At 42.3% G+C, this 20,556-nt stretch overlaps 1 protein-coding gene across 6 annotated transcripts in view; it reads left to right on the top strand.

The window, feature by feature from the left end:
* VPS54 (VPS54 subunit of GARP complex) overlaps nt 1-20,556 on the top strand; it is a 555,456-nt gene that overhangs the window by 70,336 nt on the left and 464,564 nt on the right. For all 6 annotated transcript variants that reach the window (XR_011203675.1, XM_069234226.1, XM_069234229.1 and 3 more), the window contains 2 exons: nt 12,320-12,451; nt 19,934-20,319. Coding sequence is in view for 5 of the 6 variants with exons in the window: in XM_069234226.1 (XP_069090327.1) it covers nt 12,320-12,451; nt 19,934-20,319 (518 nt within the window). In the remaining variant the exon portion in view is untranslated. The remainder of the gene's footprint in view (nt 1-12,319; nt 12,452-19,933; nt 20,320-20,556) is intronic.

Raw genomic sequence — 20,556 nt, 5'->3', positions numbered from 1 at the left:
TAAATAAACCCTGCTGCCCAACTGACTTTATTGTCTCTGACTAGAATGCAAGACACTATCCCTTTGATAATCTGGTATAGAAGTACAGTACAGAAGTACAGAACTTGATTAGTTAAGAACTACTACTTACTAGTTTAGTTATGAAATACTTAGATCCAATATTAGCAGGTACCATACCCTTTTGAGGCCTTGTCCATTAACTATGTAATTAACAGCACTGTTTATATTTCTGTTTCTAAATTGTCATAAATCCGTATAATAACTGGGATCTTCTACGTTCAGGAAGGACATCCTTCCTCTTTACGATGTTCACACAACTTACTAGTTATTATCATGTTCTTCTCCTGTAATTACTCCTAGTAGCATGGCCAACACAGTGCCTCAGCACAAACGTTAGCCCCTGTGAGGGGGGGGCCTTTCACTGACCTCATATTGACATGTATGTGACACACCCACTTGATGTCTTGTATACGCCTTCAGAACACCGGTAGTTCTGGGGCATTGCACCTTATGGTGGATCAATGTCAATTTAATGCAGCATTCCAGAGACTGGGGGTAAGTTCCATGCTTTGTTTTTGAAAAAACTGAAACCTGATTTCAGGAACCTATTTCTAACTTTACCCGTGCGGTTGCTTTTTGCGTAAGCAACAGACACTGGTTCTTGCCGGTTTCCTTGATGTTTAGCCACAATCAATGAACAAATACAGTGCGTCTGATGCCATAGACTCCTTCACTTGGTGTTTGGTGAATGTGTGGTGGAACAGTACAGAATTCAAGTGTGATTGCAACGGTCAACAGTGAAACTAACAATTGTCTAACATAATAATAAAAATATTTGCTGTACTCTTCATTTCACAAGTCGACGGGCTGGTTAGTTGCAGCATTCAGAGAAGGTATAAAGGTTTACTTACATCCTGGTCCCCTTCTCACAGATATGACCAGCTCATTAATTATCTGTCTACAGTTAGGAGAGTGGAAAAAAGGGGGGGAGTGAGTGGCATTTAGTCCAGATTAATGCCCCAGACCAGCAAGGGCCATTAGAGCTGGGGTTAGAAACTTGTTGATAAGTAAAAATTACCATACTGTTTTACTCATGTTGTAGGGCGGCATCAATAAAATATCTGAACCATTTACTATCCAAAAAAACTGATTTTTAACATTTTAAGCCCCATGAACGTCACCTGTAGGGAGGTGTACATGTCTCTGTGTAAAGAGCTGCTGGGAGAGCTCAGGATGGGGCCCGTAGAGAACAATAGTGCAAAGGGGCCTGATGATGAAGCATATCACTGAATTGAGTGAGACCCTTTTGTCCTTTTTTATGCAACATCCACTTCAGGGGTTGATTATCCAGTGGGCACTATCTCTCAGTGCCAGAACTCAGTAAGCCAGTGGATTAGTGTCTGGTACTTTTTGTGATAAATTGTGTGTAGGGATGACATACCTCTTACACTTCTAATATAAATCCTTTCTCTCTCCCATCATGAATTCACACCCAGAAGCGGATCATAAATGACTTCACACAACAAGTAACTTCTTTTTTTGTTATTTTTTTTTTTAGGTTGAGTGTAAGTGTATGGCCCCTTGAATACTTCTTTGTGGGTCTCTGCTTTTTCATTGGTTTGTTTGTTTGTCCTTAAGACATCCTTGCTTGCTAGTGGTCAATCCTCCCTCTTTGTCCCACCTTTTCCTCAGTTGCACACTCCCCCAGAGCAGGGCCCAAGTACTTGTACCCTTTTACCTGTGCCACTATAGCATCTGTATAGGGACTATTTTTTTTTTTCTTAGGCTAAGAACATTTGACCTGTTTTCAGTGGCTTTAGTCAGTTTCTCTAAACAGGGCTGTAAATCATGTTCTTCTCTGGTTACATGTGCTGTGCTTTTAAAGACCACGGGCAAATGTTAGAGGCTGCTTTCTGGAGCACCTATTTCTGCCCCCTGCAACTACCGTGCAAAGACAATCGTGACCACAACTATGTTTACAGACAAATCGTTACCATTACTACATTTAATGTATATTGACCCAATTTAAGATGGCAGCTGCACGTCATGCACAATAACAACATTAATGTCATGACAAGACTGTATATTTTCCCGGTTGCTTGTCCTTTTCATCTGCAATCCTGCGGACAGGAGCATTCTGAAAAGGTAACCTCTCTTACAGTTTAATCGCCTTCGCAGGTGTGGTGTTGTTTTTTTTTTTTTTTTTTTTTTTTTTTTTTTTCCTTCCTTCCTATATGAGTTTAGTTAAACTATATCTGTTGAGTGACATTTGGCTCACCCACAAGGCTGTTCTTCCCCTTTTTACAGAAACCCCTACTAAGCCCAGTTTGCAGTACTGCTGGCTCGTGTCTGTGTTTGAGTCACACTTTGGAAGAGTTTGGGTGGGGTGGATGTCGAGACTAGGTGCGTCATGTATTAAACTATCCAACGCTGAACTCCTTAGTCTTGTAATGGCGTGAGAACGGCACTGCACATTTGACTCCTCACTGCACTCATTGCCATAGGGCCTTTATTTAGAAGCACATGAGATGCAAGACATATGCCACAAATGCAGCCTCGTGCAGTTGAATAAATGGGCAGCTTCCAACTGGCCTAAATTTTCCACCTCGGCCTCTCGCAGTGCATGGGGCCCTGGTAACAACTTTTTAACACTTGTACTCGAAGCATATAGCTGAACTCGCAATAGCAGGCACCCTTTAAAAGAGTTTGTTCAATGCTGCTGTCCTACACCATGTAACGCGGACTGGGCTGACTGCCGCCCACTGACTCAGCGCCATCTGATGCATATCACAGGTGCCTCCTTGTTACCAAAACCTTCTAGCTGTTAAGCAGCAGTAAACCGCTTCTTTTATTTTTAATGAAATGATACATGTTTAATGAAGTGCTGTAGACAAGGTGGTATTATGGTAAACATAAGAACAGCATTGATGCCACATAATGAATTCTATTCGTTTTCATGTACTCCGCCAACACTGCTTTTGTGCAGGTGGCCGAGGAGTTAGTCTAACCCAATCAGAGCAGCTTCTGGATCTTCTGTGGGTCGAATGTTCCTAAAGGTGCCTCACTCTGTACTGAGAAACCGACCCAAACTCGCATGTGGTACAGTCTTGGGATTAGGATCAGCAGGGCTCTGCCTTGTATAAGAATGTACCACCTAATGAGAACGTGTTTTATAAAAAAATGTATGTGACCAGATAAACTGAGCCCATCCAATTGTCCTGGCATGAGCTCCACCCAATAAAGTTGTTGTGGTGCCATGAATTATGCAAATAACTGTATCCATGGCATCCCGTTGCTGTGTATTGTATGTGAAGTGATCACAATGTGGCTTTGTGCTGGGCATCTTTGTTGCAAATAACTTCTTCCAGACCTGAGATCTGGGCGACTGCACATTTGTGGATGCTATGTAAATGTTTGTGGGACCGTGAACAGCTGCAGCTTTGAGGAAGTTTGTACAGCTGCTCCTTTCCGAAAAGCAACACACAGCTGCCATTCTTTGAGCTAACATGGGTGACTGTACGCGTTGGAGCAATGGAAAGCTATACCTCACTGTAAACAGCCACAGAGAGTGGTACATCTCAGAGGGGGCCATATATAGCGGCACCCCCTAGGGAGTTATAGATTGTTGAATCTCTAAGAGTCCATAGACAACTACACCTCTGTGAGGGACCGCAGACAGCTGTGCCTCTTTGAAGGACCGCAGACAGCTGTGCCTCTTTGAGGGACCGCAGACAGCTGTGCCTCTTTGAGGGACCGCAGACAGCTGTGCCTCTTTGAGGGACCGCAGACAGCTGTGCCTCTTTGAGGGACCGCAGACAGCTGTGCCTCTTTGAGGGACCGCAGACAGCTGTGCCTCTTTGAGGGACCGCAGACAGCTGTGCCTCTTTGAGGGACGCAGACAGCTGTGCCTCTTTGAGGGACCGCAGGCATCCGCTGCACCTCTTTGAGGGACCGCAGGCATCCGCTGCACCTCTTTGAGGGACCGCAGGCATCCGCTGCACCTCTTTGAGGGACCGCAGGCATCCGCTGCACCTCTTTGAGGGACCGCAGGCATCCGCTGCACCTCTTTGAGGGACCGCAGACAGCTGCACTGCTTTGAGGGACCTTAGACAGCTGCATCACTTTGAGGGACCTCCGGCAGCTGCTCCTGAACTATCCGCGCCAAATTCTTAAAGTGTTCACATCCAATATTTAGGGATAGTGATGTGTGTTTTCAATACTTGTAACACAGCAGCAGCTCACTGATATTACTGCAAATAACCTCTGTGACATGTGACAACCTCCCATTTCTCATATGCGAGGTCCTGTTTTGGTGTTAAAGAACCTTTTTTATGGATGTTGCATGAAATAAACTCAACATTTCTCTGAAAATGTCAGTAAAATTCCCTCACACATCACCCACATTAAAAATAAATTACATGATAACAGTACTAAAAACAATCTAAGAAATGTTCAAGGTCATAAGGGCAAGACTCTGCAGTAAATGGGAGCACTTTAGTTATATGCAAGGCCACTGAAATTATGTGGCAGAGAGGACCAAATTATGCAGCAGGGTTGAAGAGATTATGTGGCAAGAAAAGTCCAGTTTTGCATTTACAACGCCAGTAGCTCTAACTCAAGTGCAAGACCTAATGCATTGCAAATGCTGGTTATTAAGAGTTCTGACACATACCGCCTTTATGACCGGAAATATTACGGTATTTACAATGTATAGAAAATGTAATAAGTTAACCAAAAATGTATAAAAACAATGTTCCCAATCCGTAATTATGTTTATAAATTATAAAGCGAATTGCTGCCCAGCCAGGGCTTCCCAGGGCTAATGAATTACCACATGCAAGTCCAAGCTGCCTAAACAAAGCCCAGGTTTTTAGGTGTTTCCAAAAGATAGTCTCATTGAGGCTATGGCAAAGGTGGGGCATGAAAGAGGGGGAAGGAGGGAAGTCCAGAGCTTGAAAGACTCCTACTTTTGCTTAAATTGCTAAAAATGACAACTTCTGTATTTGTTTGTTTTTTATTTACAAATTGTGAGAGTGACTGTTGTGGGTGGTGGCGTAGTGCAAAATGGTGAGTCAAGGATGTGTGAATGGAGGTAGTAGAATGTTGATCGAGGTGAGAAAATAGTTTGGGTGAGAAAGAGGATGAAGCTGAGAACTGATGAGAGGTAAGAGGGAGGAAGATTTGAAAGGATGTGCTGAGAAAAAGGGGCTTGGTTGGCGAGTTAGCTTTTAGAATTGATTTGCACTGGGTGAAAAGGAATTGGTGAAAATGAAGGCTTCCTAAAAATGTGGCCCCTGTAATTTTATTTCTTGCCTTTTCTTTGTTGCAAGATATTTTGTTACTTGAAGAGAAAAACAAAACAAACCAGCATGGTCAAAGCCAACAGGTCTCGAGTATGTAAGAGCTGTTCGGCTCGCCAGTGTGTTTTAGCCATATCATACACCACTGTGGCTGCTGTTCAGCAAGGCTAAATGTTTGTGGCATAAAGGAGAGTGGCATAGCGTATAGTGTTGTTGAGTGATGCAGGGTGTTGTGGGTTGAAGTTTTGTGGAGGGAGTAGAGTGTTGTAGAGTGGAAAGGCGGAAAATGGAGTAGAATGTCGTGGAGTGTCTTGGAGAGTCAAAGAGTGGCGTAGTGTGTTGTAGAATAGAGTGGAGTACAGTAAAATTATCTGCCATAGTGGTAGTTGTGTAGACCGTTGTAGAGTGGATGTAGTAATGTAGAATAGCATAGAGTGGAGTAGCATGTTGTGGAGTGGAATGGAGGGCCATAAAGGGTTGTGGAGGGGTGTAGATTGGAGAAAGTGGCATGGCATACAGTGACGTGTCGTAGAGTGGCATGTAGTGGAGTGATGTGGCATGTAGTGGAGTGATGTGTCATAGAGTTACATGGAGTAGTGCACAGTGGAGTAGTTTGCAGTGGTGCAGGGTAGAGAGCAGTGGTGTGGAATGGTGCTGAGTAGATTAAAATGGCGTAGAGTGCAGTGGCATACTGTGTAGTGGCATAGAGTGCATTGGTGTAGAGCGAGTGGTGCAGAGTAGAGTTCAGTGGCGCAGAGGTCTAGAACAGAGTGGCTTGGAGTAGAATAGAGAGTGCCATAGAGTGCAGTGACATAGATTGCACTGGTGTTCAGTAAGGTGGTGTAGTCTGGAGTGGCTTAGATCGCTTTGGTTTTGAGTAACGTGGCATAGTCTGCAGCAGCGTAGACTTCATTGGGTTTGAGTAAGTTGGCGTAGCCTGCAGCAGCGTAGACTGCATTGGATTTGAATAAGGTGGCGTAGTCTGCAGCAGCGTAGATTGCATTGGTTTTGAGTAAGGTGGCGCAGCCTGCAGAGGCATAGATAGCATTGGTTTCGAGTAAGTTGACATAGTCTGCAGCGGTGTAGATTGCATTCGTTTTTAGTAAGGTGACAGTCTGTAATAGCGTAGACTTAATTGGTTTTGAGCAAGGAGGAGTAGTCCGCAGTGGTTTGGAGTGGTATAGAGTGGAGTGGCATAGAGTGCAGTGGCTTAGAGTAGATTGTTTGAGTAGAGTGAAGTGGCGTGTAGTGGTGCAGGGTAGCGCAGAGTGGCATAGAGGGCAGTGGTGCAGAGTAGATTAGAGTGGCATGGAGTGGTGTGGAGTAGAGTGTGGCATAGAGTGCATTGGAGTAGAGTAGTGAAGAGTGTTTTGGAAGAGAGCGCAGTAGTGCAGAGTAGAGTGGCGCAGACTTAAGTGGCAGAGAGTGCAATCGTGCGTTGGATATAGTGCAATGATGTAGAGTGGTGCATAGTAGAGTACAGTGGTGCAGAATAGAGGGGCGTAGAGTAAAATTACGTAGAGTGGCATAGAGTGCAGTGCGTAAAATGTAGAGTATAGTGACAGAGTACTGAGTAGATTGGCATGACATGCGTTGGCTTTGAGTTAAATTTGTTGAGTGCAGTGGTGTAGAGTGGCATAGAGTTCAGTGGCTGAGAGTGCAGTGTTGCAGGGTAGAGCTTGTTAGAGTCCAATGGTGTAGTGTGCAGTGGTGTAGAATAGTGTAGAGTGGCATAGAGAGTAGTGGCTTAGAGTACAGTGGTGCAGAGTAGATCGAGTGCAGTGGATTTGAGTAGAGTTGTGTAGAATAGAGTGGTGCAAAGTAGACTGCAGTGGTGCAGAGTAGATTGTTTCAGAGTAAAGTGAAGAGGTATGGGTAGGCGTAAAGTGAGATATAGTGCAGTGTTGTAGAGATTGGTGCTGCAGAGTAGATTAGTTTGAATGGCATAGAGTTCAGTGGCATAGAGTTCAGTGGCATAGAGTTCAGTGGCATAGAGTGATACAGAGTGAAGTGACATAAAGTACAGTGGTGTAGAATAGAGTAGTGTAGAGTAGAGTGCAGTGGTGCAGAGTAGGTTGGCGTAGAGTGCAGTGGTGCACAGGAGTAGCGCAGAGAGATGTAGATTACAGTTGGGTTGAATGCATTGTTTCAGAGTGGAGTGGAGATGTGCAAAGGAGACTGGAGTGGTGCAGGGTAGAGTGCAGCGGCATAAAGTGGAGTGATGCAGAATACAGTGGTAGAGAGTGTAGTAGTGTTGTTGTAGAGTTCATAGTTCAATAGAGTGGTGCAGACTAGAGTGGAGTGGCATAGAGTGGCCTAGAATACAGTGTTGCAGAGTGTAGAGTATAGTGGTGCGGTGTGCAGTGGGGCAGAGTAGATTGGCGTAGAGTGCATTTGCTTTGAGTAAAGTGGTGTTGAGTGTTTTGGTGTAGAGTGGAGTGGTGCAGCGCTGACAGTGGCACAGAGTAGATCACTTAAGAATAGAGTACAGTGGTGTACAGTGCGGTAGCATAGTGGTGCAGAGTTGAATGGCATAGACTGCAGTGTCAGAGTATTGTAGAGTATAGAACCGTAGACTGCAGTGGTGCAGAGTAGATTGATGTGGAGTGCCGTGGCATAGAGCGCATTGACATAGAATGCAGTGGTTAGAGTAGAGTAGAGTAGAGTAGAGTGGAGTGGTGCCGCATACATTGCAGTGGCACACAGTAGAGCACAGTGGCGTAGAGTAAATTGTTTCATAGTACAGCGCAGAGGCCTAGAGTGCAGTGGTGCAGGGTAGGTTGAAGTGGCATGGAGTGGTACAGAGTAGAGTGCATTGGCATAGAGTGCAGTGTTAAGGTACAGTGGTGCAGAGTGGAGTGGTCTAGATTGCTGTGGCAAAGTGTAGAGTAGAGTGCATTGGCATAGTAGTGCGATGGAGAGTAAAATAAAGAAGAGTGTTTTAGAGTAGAGTAGAGTGTAGTGACGTGGAGTGGTGCAGAGTAGAGTGCAGATGGGTGGAGTGGTGCAAAGTGGAGTGAAGTGGTGTAAAATGGAGTATAAATGGCATGATGGTGCCCCGCCATTACAGACAACACATTTTCAATTGAAATGATGATTACATTTGCACACACATACAGTTTTACTGCTAAAAGTATATAGCACACAAACTATAATGTGTCACCTATTGCTTTGATTTGTTTCGATTGTACTAAAATATTTATTTCTACCACTCTTCAGGATTACCAAAAAATTGCTTAGTTTGTGGTTTCCTAACTATGATATATTTGAAATATTTGCAAAGTTAATTTGCAGACATTTATATTATGCTGTGTGCTAAAAAAATAACATCCTACAGCCTTTCTGGGTACTCAGCAGGATTGTCACATAAATTCACTCGCTTTAAACCTCTCACTTTGAAGTCAACAAAAGAAAAGTAAACACCTAGCTTCCTTGAAGATAGAGCCTTACATTTAATATTGTCATAACACTATACAGTCTTCCTCTAGCACCTCCTTCCCAGTACCCAGCATGAAATCACATAACTCCTCTCACTTTGAAGACAGAGAAAGAAAAGTAAACACCAAGATCCCTCAGAAGACACGGCCTGTAATTTGACCACTGTCTTGGAATGCACAGCAAATAGTACAAGATAAAAACAAGGTTTAAAAGCCGCTTTACAGAAAGTGAGACATGATGGAAGAATACCGTAAATAGGAATTGCTCCACAGAAGGGACAAACTCAATTTGGACAGCCTAAAACAAATCACACTAGTAAATGGAAAGCAAGCAAATGTGAGCAAACCACAAAAACAGTGCTAAGCAGTGGGTGGACTACATTCCCATTGAAGCTTTCCGAATGTTCCCCAGGTGTCTTTAGGGCTTTGACCTACAAAGGGCTTGGAGCCCGCCTGTTTCTTACCATCGGTGGGCCACCTCATCTTTCTCATTACCTTGCTTCTCATTGGTCATTGTGTGCCGGTTTCACTTTATCTTTTTGTGCATTTGTCTTTTTGATGGAGCATGGACCAAGTACTGATTAATGTCTTTATGAGTTTCCTTTCGCTGCTTGCATAGGTACTTTTTTGTGTCTCTTCCCTTTTCGGTATTGCTTCCTTGTTGTTGCTTGCACCCGCCCGTCTCATGTCATTTTTGTTTTTCTTTCTTGTGAAGCACTCTGAGTGCATGTATTTTATCTCTTGTGCCTTTGCGCCTCTTCAGTCCACTCTCACGTTGTGAACTTCTGTGTAACCCATGCGCTCCACGTTGCTATGTGCTGCTGTCCAAGCCCCATCCATGCCCGCGTTACTCTTTTGTCTCATAAAAATATTTAATTTATAGTGTATAAAAATATCAACATCCTATGTGCGAACCAAAGAGTGCATGTTTACCATTCAGGATAACATAGGAGAGACCTCTGGTATGCAAATAGTAAAGCTTTATATGTACAGAAAGACAATGTTGCGAAGCCTCGAGAGCGCAAATAGTACAGAGTAATCAAGTCTTTTAGAGCACGTACAGACAAATAGTGCTTTAAGGCTTCATTGTATTACACCATTTATGTAGTGCTCACTGGCCCTTTTTGGGGTACTGAAGCGCTTGCTTACCTGGGCAGCAAGGTAAGCTGTGTAGGATTTGTGCACCCATAAATCCAGTATAGTAATGATTTATGTTCATACACACACAGAACAGCAAGGCTTTAAGTGCATGGAAAAAGCAGCGAGAAGTCTGTGTAAAAAGCAGAGTGCTGCTAGACCCACAACAAAAGCCTCACATTGGCTGATACGTTGCAGGTCAGAATGATGTGTAAAGCAAAGCATGAAGGGCACAGCCAGTAAAGTGTGGCTTCAAGCGTATTAACAGGACAGAGAGGCTTTACATGAGGTAAGGCAGTAGAATGAGGCTTTAAGCTCAGGGCAGGCAGTCATTACCTTCGAGCATCAAGTTCACCAACAGTGCAGCAACTTTTTAATGATGCAGAAAGTAGACTGAGAATTAAAATATCCAAAGAGATAGGTTGTACAAGGAGGCATCAATCATAAATTCTTCAAGTGCACCACTGTAAGGAGAAACTTCACATACACACCAATCGTTGCCAAAAGGTCTCCTTTAAAAAAAAAAAAGTGCTGCAACGCAGGCATCGTTGACCTTATCATTTAAAAAAAGATTTTGGGGAAGAGTTCCCCTTAGTTTCCCTCTGCAACTTAACTGTGAATTCTTGCATATGACTAACTTGTTTATACAGACTTTGACATGGTCCAGAAGCTGTCTTTTTTTTCTCAGTTTCATGATCTTTTAATGATGTGCTTCCACAATCTTTCTTCTATCCCATTAGCTTTTTAGCAAAATCAAACAATAAATTGGTTACCATGGACATTTTGGAGACGCCTCACTGTGGACGAGCTTAAAAAACTGAGATTGCACCCAATGCAGCTTTTCAAAAACTTGCCTTTTTCCAGCTCTTCGAAGATACTTCTCTTTTTTTATTTTTATAAAGAGATATACACTTAAGACCTGATTCACAGATGTTACTTGCACTTTTGAATAATTTACATTTTTAAGTACGTTTTTTACTTTTTGGTTGTTCACCAAATCTGAGTGTAAATTTACTCCAAAAGTGTAATGACATGTCTCCAACAAATTAAAGGGCCTGAGGGGCTATACCCTTTTGAATAATTTACACTTTAAATAACTTTACTACTCTTTGGCTATTCACAAAACCAGAGTGTAATTTACAGCTTTGGAGTAAATCAACACTCTGATTTTGTGAATAGCCAAAAGGTTGTAAACTTACTCAGAAGTGTAAATAATTCAAAGGTGTAAGCTACCTTTTGTGATTCAGGATCTTAGTACCACATATATTTGGATAGCATGCATGTATCTTAAAGGTATCCATATTCTGAAAAAAGAAAATTAGTATACATTGTTGTGTGGCAATAATTCTGAAACATTCTTGGTAAAATGTGATATTGACTTTTGCAGTTTGTGAAATAGTTTGCAAATATTTGAGCTTCATCACTGGGTGCATCTTTCAACCTACCGAAGCTTGGCCTAGAGTCTGCATCTTATCAGTAAGGCTGTTTTTTATGCCGAATTGTCGAACAGTTTCTTCAAATATCTTATGACCTCATTACTACTTTGGCGGTCCCACCAATGGACTACCAAAGCTGCGGAGAGAACTCCACCACAATGGTGGTAATGTCCCCTCAAGCATATTACAGTGTTCTCTTTGGGCTGCCAGCCGGGAACAGTGCTATGATATTGGTCATGACTTCGTTGGGTGAGCCAAGGCCAATTTCGTAGCACTCAAGCACCCTCAAAGTGTTGACTGTCTGCAAAGCAGACAGTGCTCATTCAGAGGGTGCTGGGTGGGGGGGGGGGGTCAGCAAGGCCCACACCAGTGTCCCTGGCATTGGCTTTCCGCTAGCCTTTTCAAGAAAGTGGGATTGCAATCAGCCAGGTGGCGGTAAGTTCAGCGCCTTCGTAGCAGTGTACAACTCAGGCTGCCGTCACCACATCGAGAACCATATTCCTGGCGGGAACGGTGGTCCTCTGGTAGGTCGTCCCGCCAGGGTCATAATGTGGCGGTTGGACCACCACAGTTGCGGCGGTCCGACCATAACTGCGAGTCTGTAAGGGTACAGATGAGATTGAATTTGTTCCTTCCTAGACTTTGCCATCCTGTTCTGTACAGCTTGGTTTCGGTGTTCTTTTTAGATCCTGATATGATTCAGAAATGTCACCTATCTGAAAATATTTAGTATCTTTTCTAAGAACCCAGCTAAATATAAAGTACATATGCCAATAACATAAGTCAATAAATCTTTTCATTAAACAACTGTGTAGAGGTGGTATCTGTTTGATCGCTTCTCCTTGAGATGTACTGTTGTTAACCTTAGAGTGTTGCTTTAGGTTACTTATTCTGGGCAGTTCCACCTCTGGTTCATCACACTACAACAAGAGGTTTTTTAACATGGAAGACCAGAAGAACAGGGAAGCGTCAATGACTGACAAATAACCAATAACTTGTTTCATTTCAGATTTTTATGACACCAGATTTTGCCTTGGAAGATTCCTCAACATTTAATGCGGTTTTACCTTGGTCCCATTTTAGTTCTGCTGGAGGGAAAGGAAACCGTGACGCAGCTTCATCAAAGTTACTTCAAGAAAAGGTAAATGTGGATCACATGAAACAGTAGAGTTTCGTTATCCTGCACCACAAATTTCCTTCGGAGCTGATCTGCAGTTAGCATTACATGAAGGTTACAGAAGGGTCATATTTAAAGTGCGAAATCCAGATGATCACCAGAAAAATAATATTTTTTATTCACTGTCCCACTACAAAATGTTTTGTCGAACGTCCAATATGATGGGTAAAAGAGTTGACACACATTTGATATGAATCAAAACAAGACAATTTCATCTGTTTAATTGCTGTGGACTACTGTGCATACCTTTGTGAGTTTCTGGGGATGGATTCAACTGGAATATGTCCGTAAAAACTGTGGAGTTTACAGTCTCTGTTAGCTTTGTTCAGCCATAAAGAACATTTGGCCTATCCAGGCAGTTTCCTCATGTTGAAACTAGCCCCTCTACACTCTAAATTCTCATGAAATATTGTGGGGCCCCTTATGTTCATATGGGCTAACCATAAAAATGTTGGAATGCCTTTACACAAAGAGGAACCACAGTACTAGAAAACCTACTTCAACTAGGAAGCTTTGGACCGGGATCCCAGAAAACGTTTGGGCATAAATGTTCTTCTGATCTGTCTTCAGGTGTATCAAAGTCACAAGTAACACCTCCTTCAAGTCATAGACTTTCATAATCGTTTGGAGTTGTAGTCTTTCTTCCTGTCAGTTGACCACGTTTAAATAAAGTACTGAATTGCAGTGGTTTGTAAAATGAAAGTCGGAGACTGCAACATGGTACCAGTGACATCAAGCCATCTGCATAACTTAAGTCTGAGAGTGTTAAGATCATTTAATTGCTTATTGAGTGTAGGCTCAACAGTGACACACAGTAGTTAAGAGCTCAATGGGTAAGGATCAGAGGTATATACCACAGTTAAGGGTACAAAAGCATTTTCTATCACTGCAACTCTTTTCAGTATGGCCATAACCCATGAAGACCTGTAGTGCTGCACAAATATACACTTTAAATCCTCACAATCGTGACTATGTGAATTCTTCAACAATCTCTTGATTTCATGTTTGTCTTTCCTTTTTTCTGAAGTTTGAGATGCCTTTTCTATAGTACCAAGTTTCTACATTTCTGCCACACGGTCCAGTTTTAGTCTGATTGACGACCATTTAGTTGTTTGATGATAGTGCTTGATTTGTTGAAATTTGAAAATATAGAATTATCTTAAATAAGCACAAGGGAGTGGTTTCTGTTTCTACAGGAGCTGATAAACATACCTTAATAAAAAGCACTTGGTTGATTTTGCTACAGTGGCCATACCCCTCTCTCAGCAGAAATGAAACTAAAAAAGAGAAAGGCAGACAGCCTTTAGGAAGGCTCTGAATGTTTTCTGTTTTAACACACACAGGTCCTCATTTGCAGAACTGTGCAATTCCATATTCATCTTCTAGCAGAGTTACCAGCTGAAATGCTGGAATATGGAATTCCCAGTGTTTCTTATTTATGCACTTCAGGTTGTGATATGTCCAGGTTGGAAGTGGTCCAGTAATGGGAATCACTGCAAGAATTGTCTGCTTTCATGGAAGCATTGGAAGGAGCTTTCTTAGTGGCAGTTGCCTCACCCAGACCTGGCTATTTAAAAGAATAAGGTGATTTTGAGGGTCAGTGAGTCCTTTTACCAAACCTTGGTTTTAGATTTTCATGTGCATCAATCTATAATATCTCATGATCCATTAACTAGAAACATCTGTCATCCGTGAGCGAGAGGTCTATTCACACCCTTTATGATAATGATCTAACACCATTATCTAGGTAAAACTAAGTACATCAAGAAGACAAAACAATTGGCTGTCACCCTTGGTCCTGGATTACCAAAATCCAGGCCATCCCTTACTAGACAGATGATTTTATACATTACCCTACTACTTCCTGATGTAGTTTCTAGGTCCTTCAGCACAACCTGTATATCTAAATTGTCTATTATTTTCATATTGTTTATTACTATAAAGAATCATACATTTGCTTTTCTTACGGGGAGGACACTGTGATCCGAATATTTGAGTGTTAGTTAAGATCCCATGAAGGAGGTAATCCTCCATCATGAACATTTTCATCTGTGTCGCAGTCAGTCTGCCCTCCTCAGTTAAATGGATGGTATGGTAATTAGCTAAGAATTGGGATCCTGCTATGTTGTAAAAAGTAAATGTTGCTTTATTACACTAGCCATCCATTATTGAGAAGCTGCTGTCAATGGTGGGGGTGCTGGTGCTATCACTTAAGTAATCTACATATAGTGCTGCTCAAGTTGCGGGGACAGGGACGTTAATGTCAAATGTAGACTAAGTAATGAATCCTTAAGGATAAGATTCAAACAACAACGTTGAAAAAATACAGTCAATAAGAAAGGGTCAACTCAAGGGGGTTCAAGATCAGTATTTTTGAGAAAATCATAAAAGTTAATAAAAACTTTTAAGGCACAATACAGAAGGCAAAATGTGCTCCGTTCAATAAATCAATCCTAAGACATTGGAAAACACTTGCCAAAAAAGCTGTCAGAAATAGAAATAAAACTAATGAAGAAGAAAATCTGAAAAATAGCCTACATTCTGAATATGCAACAGAACATCAGCGATTCAGTCAGCATCCCCAGTGGAGACCAAAAAAATCTGGCTCCCCAAATTCAGGGGTCTTTTATAATGAATTCCACCATGGAAGACAATGAAAAACAGCACAGTCCACATCAAATGAGAAAAAGTATTCTTTCATTAGCAAATCTCAATTCAGAAATATAAAACGTCATAAAAACCAACTATGTTAACAATAGCACACTACATGAATATTGATTTGCCTCATCTTACTTTCTTATCAGAGGTGGCAAAGTAAATGTGTTAAAATAAATAATTAAAAGACTCCTAGATGTTCTGTCCACAGAGTGGAAGCAGGAATAGCCTTGAATGTAGCAAATGCTTCCTCCGGGGTTCTACAAGAACAGCATTTCATTACAAAACTGAGTTTATTTTGCTGTGTCAAATTGGAGAGTATAAACATACAACAATTATTATGAGACAGCAGCAGCCTTCTTTTCCAGATGGAGCCAAGGCCTAATTTAGCATAGGTTTGAAAGATGTATTTCTAAACATCTCAATGTTTTCTTTTCAGCTGTAATACATTCATATTAATATACACTTACAATTATGTTCAGGAAATAACTCCCACATTACTATAGGAACCATAATTTAATTTTTACTATCTGAAGTTGCTGACCATCTCGCTCTTTTCCCTTATCTCTCTTACAAAGTGCTAGACCTGGTAGTATATTCTGGATCCGGTAGTTTATTTTCTAATTCTGTTTAGGTTGTTTTTAAAGTAGATCAAATATAGATGGTTAAGGCTGGCTTTAGATGGATATATTTAATTTAGAACATTACTGAAGAGTGGTTTCTCGTTGCATGGGCACAATGGAGAACTAGAATTGCAAGTGACTTACCTTTTAGTTATTTTTCTGAATGGTTTGGTTCTGATGGTATGCAGCAAAAAGTGTATATTTTTGGAGAGCACTAAGTAAATTCTTGTCAAAATGCTTTGCTTTTCGAAATCCAGATTCCCTAGATAAATAGGTCCTGCTATTGAGTATGTGTATACCTCTGGAGTGATTGAAGTCTTTGTGTTCCATAACTTCTGGAGCTGCGGTGGATAACCCAAAGAATCAAATTTTACAACACAGTGGCAACCTGTTAACCCCTTCGCTGCCAGGCCTTTTCCCCCTCAGGTGGCAGGCCTTTTTTGGGCTATTTGGGGCAGGGCGCTTAGGCCCTCATAACTTTTTGTCCACATAAGCTACCCACGCCAAATTTGCATCCTTTTTTTCCAACATCCTAGGGATTCTGGAGGTATCCAGACTTTATGGGTTCCCCTGAAGGAGACCAAGAAATTAGCCAAAATACAGTGAAAATTTAGTTTTTTGAAGAAAAAAAAAATTGGAAAAAAGGGCTGCAGAAGAAGGCTTGTGGTTTTCCCCCCTGAAATTGGCTTCAACAAAGGGTTTGCAGTGCTAAAATCACCAGCTTCCCAGCTTTCAGGAACAGGCAGACTTGAATCAGAAACCCCAATTTTTCAACACAGTTTTGGCATTTTACTGGGACATACCCCATTTTTACGATTTTTTGTGCTTTCAGCCTCCTTCCAGTCAGTGACAGAAATGGGTGTGAAACCAATACTGGATCCCAGAAACCTAAACATTTCTAAAAAGTAGACGAAATTCTGAATTCAGCAATGGGTAATTTGTGTAGATCCTACAAGGGTTTCCTACAGAAAATAACAACTGAAATAAAAAAATATTGAAATCGAGGTGAAAAAAACAGCCATTTTTCTCTACGTTTTACTCTGTAACCTTTTCCTGTGATGTCAGATTTTTTAAAGCAATATACCGTTATGTCTGCTGGACTCTTCTGGTTGCGGGGATATATAGGGCTTGTAGGTTCATCAAGAACCCTAGGTACCCAGAGACAATAAATGAGCTGCACCTTGCAGTGGGTTTTCATTCTATACTGGGTATACATCAATTAATTTGCTGAAATATAAAGAGTCAAAAATAGGTATCAAGAAAACCTTTGTATTTCCAAAATGTGCACAAGATAAGGTGTTGAGGAGCAGCGGTTATGTGCACATCTTGGAATTCTGGGGTGCCCATCCTAGCATGAGAATTACAGGGCATTTCTCAAATAGACGTCTTTTTTACACACTGTCTTATATTTGGACGGAAAAAATGTAGAGAAAGACAAGGGGCAATAACACTTGTTTTGCTATTCTGTGTTTCCCCAAGTCTCCCGATAAAAATGGTACCTCACTTGTGTGGGTAGGCCTAGTGCCCGCAACAGGAAATGCCCCAAAACACAAAGTGGGCACATCACATTTTCTCAAAGAAAACAAAGGTGTTTTTTGCAAAGTGCCTACCTGTGGATTTTGGCCTCTAGCTCAGCCGCCACCTAGGGAAACCTACCAAACCTGTGCATTTTTGAAAACTAAAGACCTATGGGGAATCCAAGATGGGGTCACGTGTGGGGCTCTCACCAGGTTCTGTAACCCAGAATCCTTTGCAAACCTCAAAATGTGGCTAAAAAATACTTTTTCCTCACATTTGGGTGACAGAAAGTTCTGGAATCTGAGAGGAGCCACACATTTCCTTCCACCCAGCGTTCCCCCAAGTCTCCTGATTAAAAATGGTACCTCACTTGTGTGGGTAGGTCTAGTGCCCGTGACAGGAAATGCCCCAAAACACAAAGTGGCACATCACATTTTCTCAAAGAAAACAGGTGTTTTTTGCAAAGTGCCTACCTGTGGATTTTGGCCTTTAGCTCAGCCGCTGCCTAGGGAAACCTACCAAACCTGTGCATTTTTGAAAACTAGAGACCTAGGGGAATCCAAGACGGGGTGACTTGTCAGGCTCTCACCAGGTTCTCTTACCCAGAATCCTTTCCAAACCTCAAAATGTGGCTAAAAAACACCTTTTCCTCACATTTCGGTGACAGAAAGTTCTGGAATCTGAGAGAAGACACATATTTCCTTCCACCTAGCGTTCCCCCCCAAGTCTCCCGATAAACATGGTACCTCACTTGTGTGGGTGGGCCTTGTGCTCGCAACAGGAAATGCCCCAAAACACTATCTGGACACATCAAAATTATCAAATAAAAAACTATCTGTTTTTGCTGGGGGGCACCTGCGTTTTTTGTCCTGGGCTCAGCAGCCATCTAGGGAAACCTACCAAACCCAGACATTTCTGAAAACCAGACACCCGAGGGAGTCAAGGGAGGTGTGACTTGCGTGGATCCCCCAATATTTTCTTACCCAGAATCCTCAGAAAACCTCAAATTTAGCTAAAAAATCACATTTTTCCCACATTTCTGTGTGGGATCACTGCACTGGGACAAATTTCCTACCACCCAACGTTCCCCTCAGTCTCCCGGTAAAAATGATACCTCACTTGTGTAGGTGGGCCAAGTGGTTGTGACAGGGAAGAGCCAAAAACGCGTTGAAATTAAGGGGGAACCAAAGTGGGTCCAAAAGGGCAGTTTGAAAAAAAACATTTTTAGGCTGACAAGTGCAGCAGAAATGTTATCGGTATAGATAAGACAATGCTGGGTGGTAGGAATTTTGTGGATTACTGCAGATTCCGGAAGGTTCCATCACAAAAATGTGGGAACAATGTGTGCTTTCCAGCAAAGTTGCAGGTTTGCAGAGCATTGTGGGTAAGGAAATGGTGCGGGGTGCATGTGAAGCACACCACCCTGGAATCAACTAGATGTTTAGTTTTCAGATGTGTCTAGGTCTTGTGGATTTTTCTACATGGCAGCGTCCCAAAGTTAAAAAAAAAAAAGTGCAGCCCTCGCCATTCCAAGTGGGACGATTTTGAGAGTTACCAAGCTCTCATAGCCCAAATGTGAAACAAAAACCAAAAATAATCAAATGTCCTCTTGCTTGCCATGGGATAAGATGTTTTAGTGTGCGGGGGAGAGCTGAAAGACTTTTAGCCCCTCCAGTTCAGGTGGGGGCATAACCAGGCCCATACTGGTTGGTAGCCACCACCCCCACAATTTTTTTTTTTTTTCCTGGCATATAGTAGACTTTTTGTCCCCCCGGGGTGTGGATCGGGGGTAATTGCCCAATCTGCCCACTGGAGGGCAGAACAACTTTGGCCCCATTTATTTGGGGTGGGGGTCTGGCCATACCCCCAACCTCTTATTTTGAAAAAAAAAAAATCTCCCCTGGTATCTGGTGGGCTTTCTGCCCCCTTTGGGGTGGGGGCAGAAATGGCCTAATAATAATTTGACCCCCCCCATCCTGGAGCAACCCTTGCCCAAGGGGTCGCTCCCCAAACATAAAAAAAAACACACAAAAAAAAAACAATAAATAAAATTCTCCCTGGTGTCTAGTGGATTTCTGCCCAGGTCCCCCCACCCCCCAGGGGGCAGATCAGCCTAATAATATTAAGTTGAGCTTCCTGCGCCGGAGGGAAGGCCTCAATGAGGTCCGCGCGCGAAAGCGCCCTGACGTCATCAGACGCCACGGGGGCGGGGTTGGAAGGGGAATTGATTTCCCCTTCCATCTCTGCCCAGGGGAGGGGGCCCAAAGCAGGACGAGCTGGCCTAGTTTTCCGCACCGGTTGAGACGAGACCAGCTCGTCCTGGGCACCCAAGGGTTAATGTCAACGGGTCATCTAGTGCATTATAATAAAGTTGATACGCAAGACAAAATCTTCCTTCACGTCACAAGTTTCCTTTTTTTTTTTTTTGGTTTGGGGTGGCACACAGCACACACAGTGGGCTGATGTCTCACTGTAGTATGAAAAATGTGTTATGTAGCTAAGCCATTGTTAAACTTCAGCTTCGTTTCCAAACGGAGAAATAAACATAGAGGAAATGTTTTAGCTTTAAAAAACACAGCAGAGGCGTCCTTAGAAGAAAGGTATTTGCATAATATACATGTGTGCTAATCAATATTATCATTTTTTTCAGCTGAGCCATTACCTGGATATTGTTGAAGTGAACATTGCACACCAGATTTCTTTACGTTCAGAAGCATTTTTTCATGCAATGACGTCCCAACATGAACTTCAGGACTACCTCAGGAAAACCTCTCAGGCTGTTAAAATGCTTAGAGATAAAATTTCTCAAATTGACAAAGTAATGTGTGAAGGATCCTTCAATATTCTCAGACAAACAATGACCAGAAATAACTGTGTTAAGGTGTACAATAAACTCAAGTTAATGGCCACAGTGCATCAGACTCAACCCACAGTACAATTATTGCTATCAACTTCTGAATTTGTTGGTGCATTGGACTTGATAGCCACTACGCAGGAGGTGCTGCAACAGGAGCTTCAAGGCATTCACAGTTTCCGGTAAGATAAATGTACATGGCTAATGCACATGAGAACTAAAATAGGCTTTGGTAGTTTTTTTTGTTTGTGTCTCTTGAATTGCTTACCCAAGGGCAACATAATGATCTTGTGGGAACTACGAAGGAAGAAAAAAGAGAAATATGAAACAATACGTTCTAGTAACCATAATCAGAACTGGTAACCATAAATAGCTGTATTGATTTGTTGTATTTGTTGCTGCCTTCCTTGTCCGAGCCT

The sequence above is a fragment of the Pleurodeles waltl genome, chromosome 5 (genome assembly GCF_031143425.1).
Source record: "Pleurodeles waltl isolate 20211129_DDA chromosome 5, aPleWal1.hap1.20221129, whole genome shotgun sequence".
NCBI lineage: Eukaryota > Metazoa > Chordata > Amphibia > Caudata > Salamandridae > Pleurodeles > Pleurodeles waltl.
This window is presented reverse-complemented; position numbering and strand designations above follow the sequence as displayed.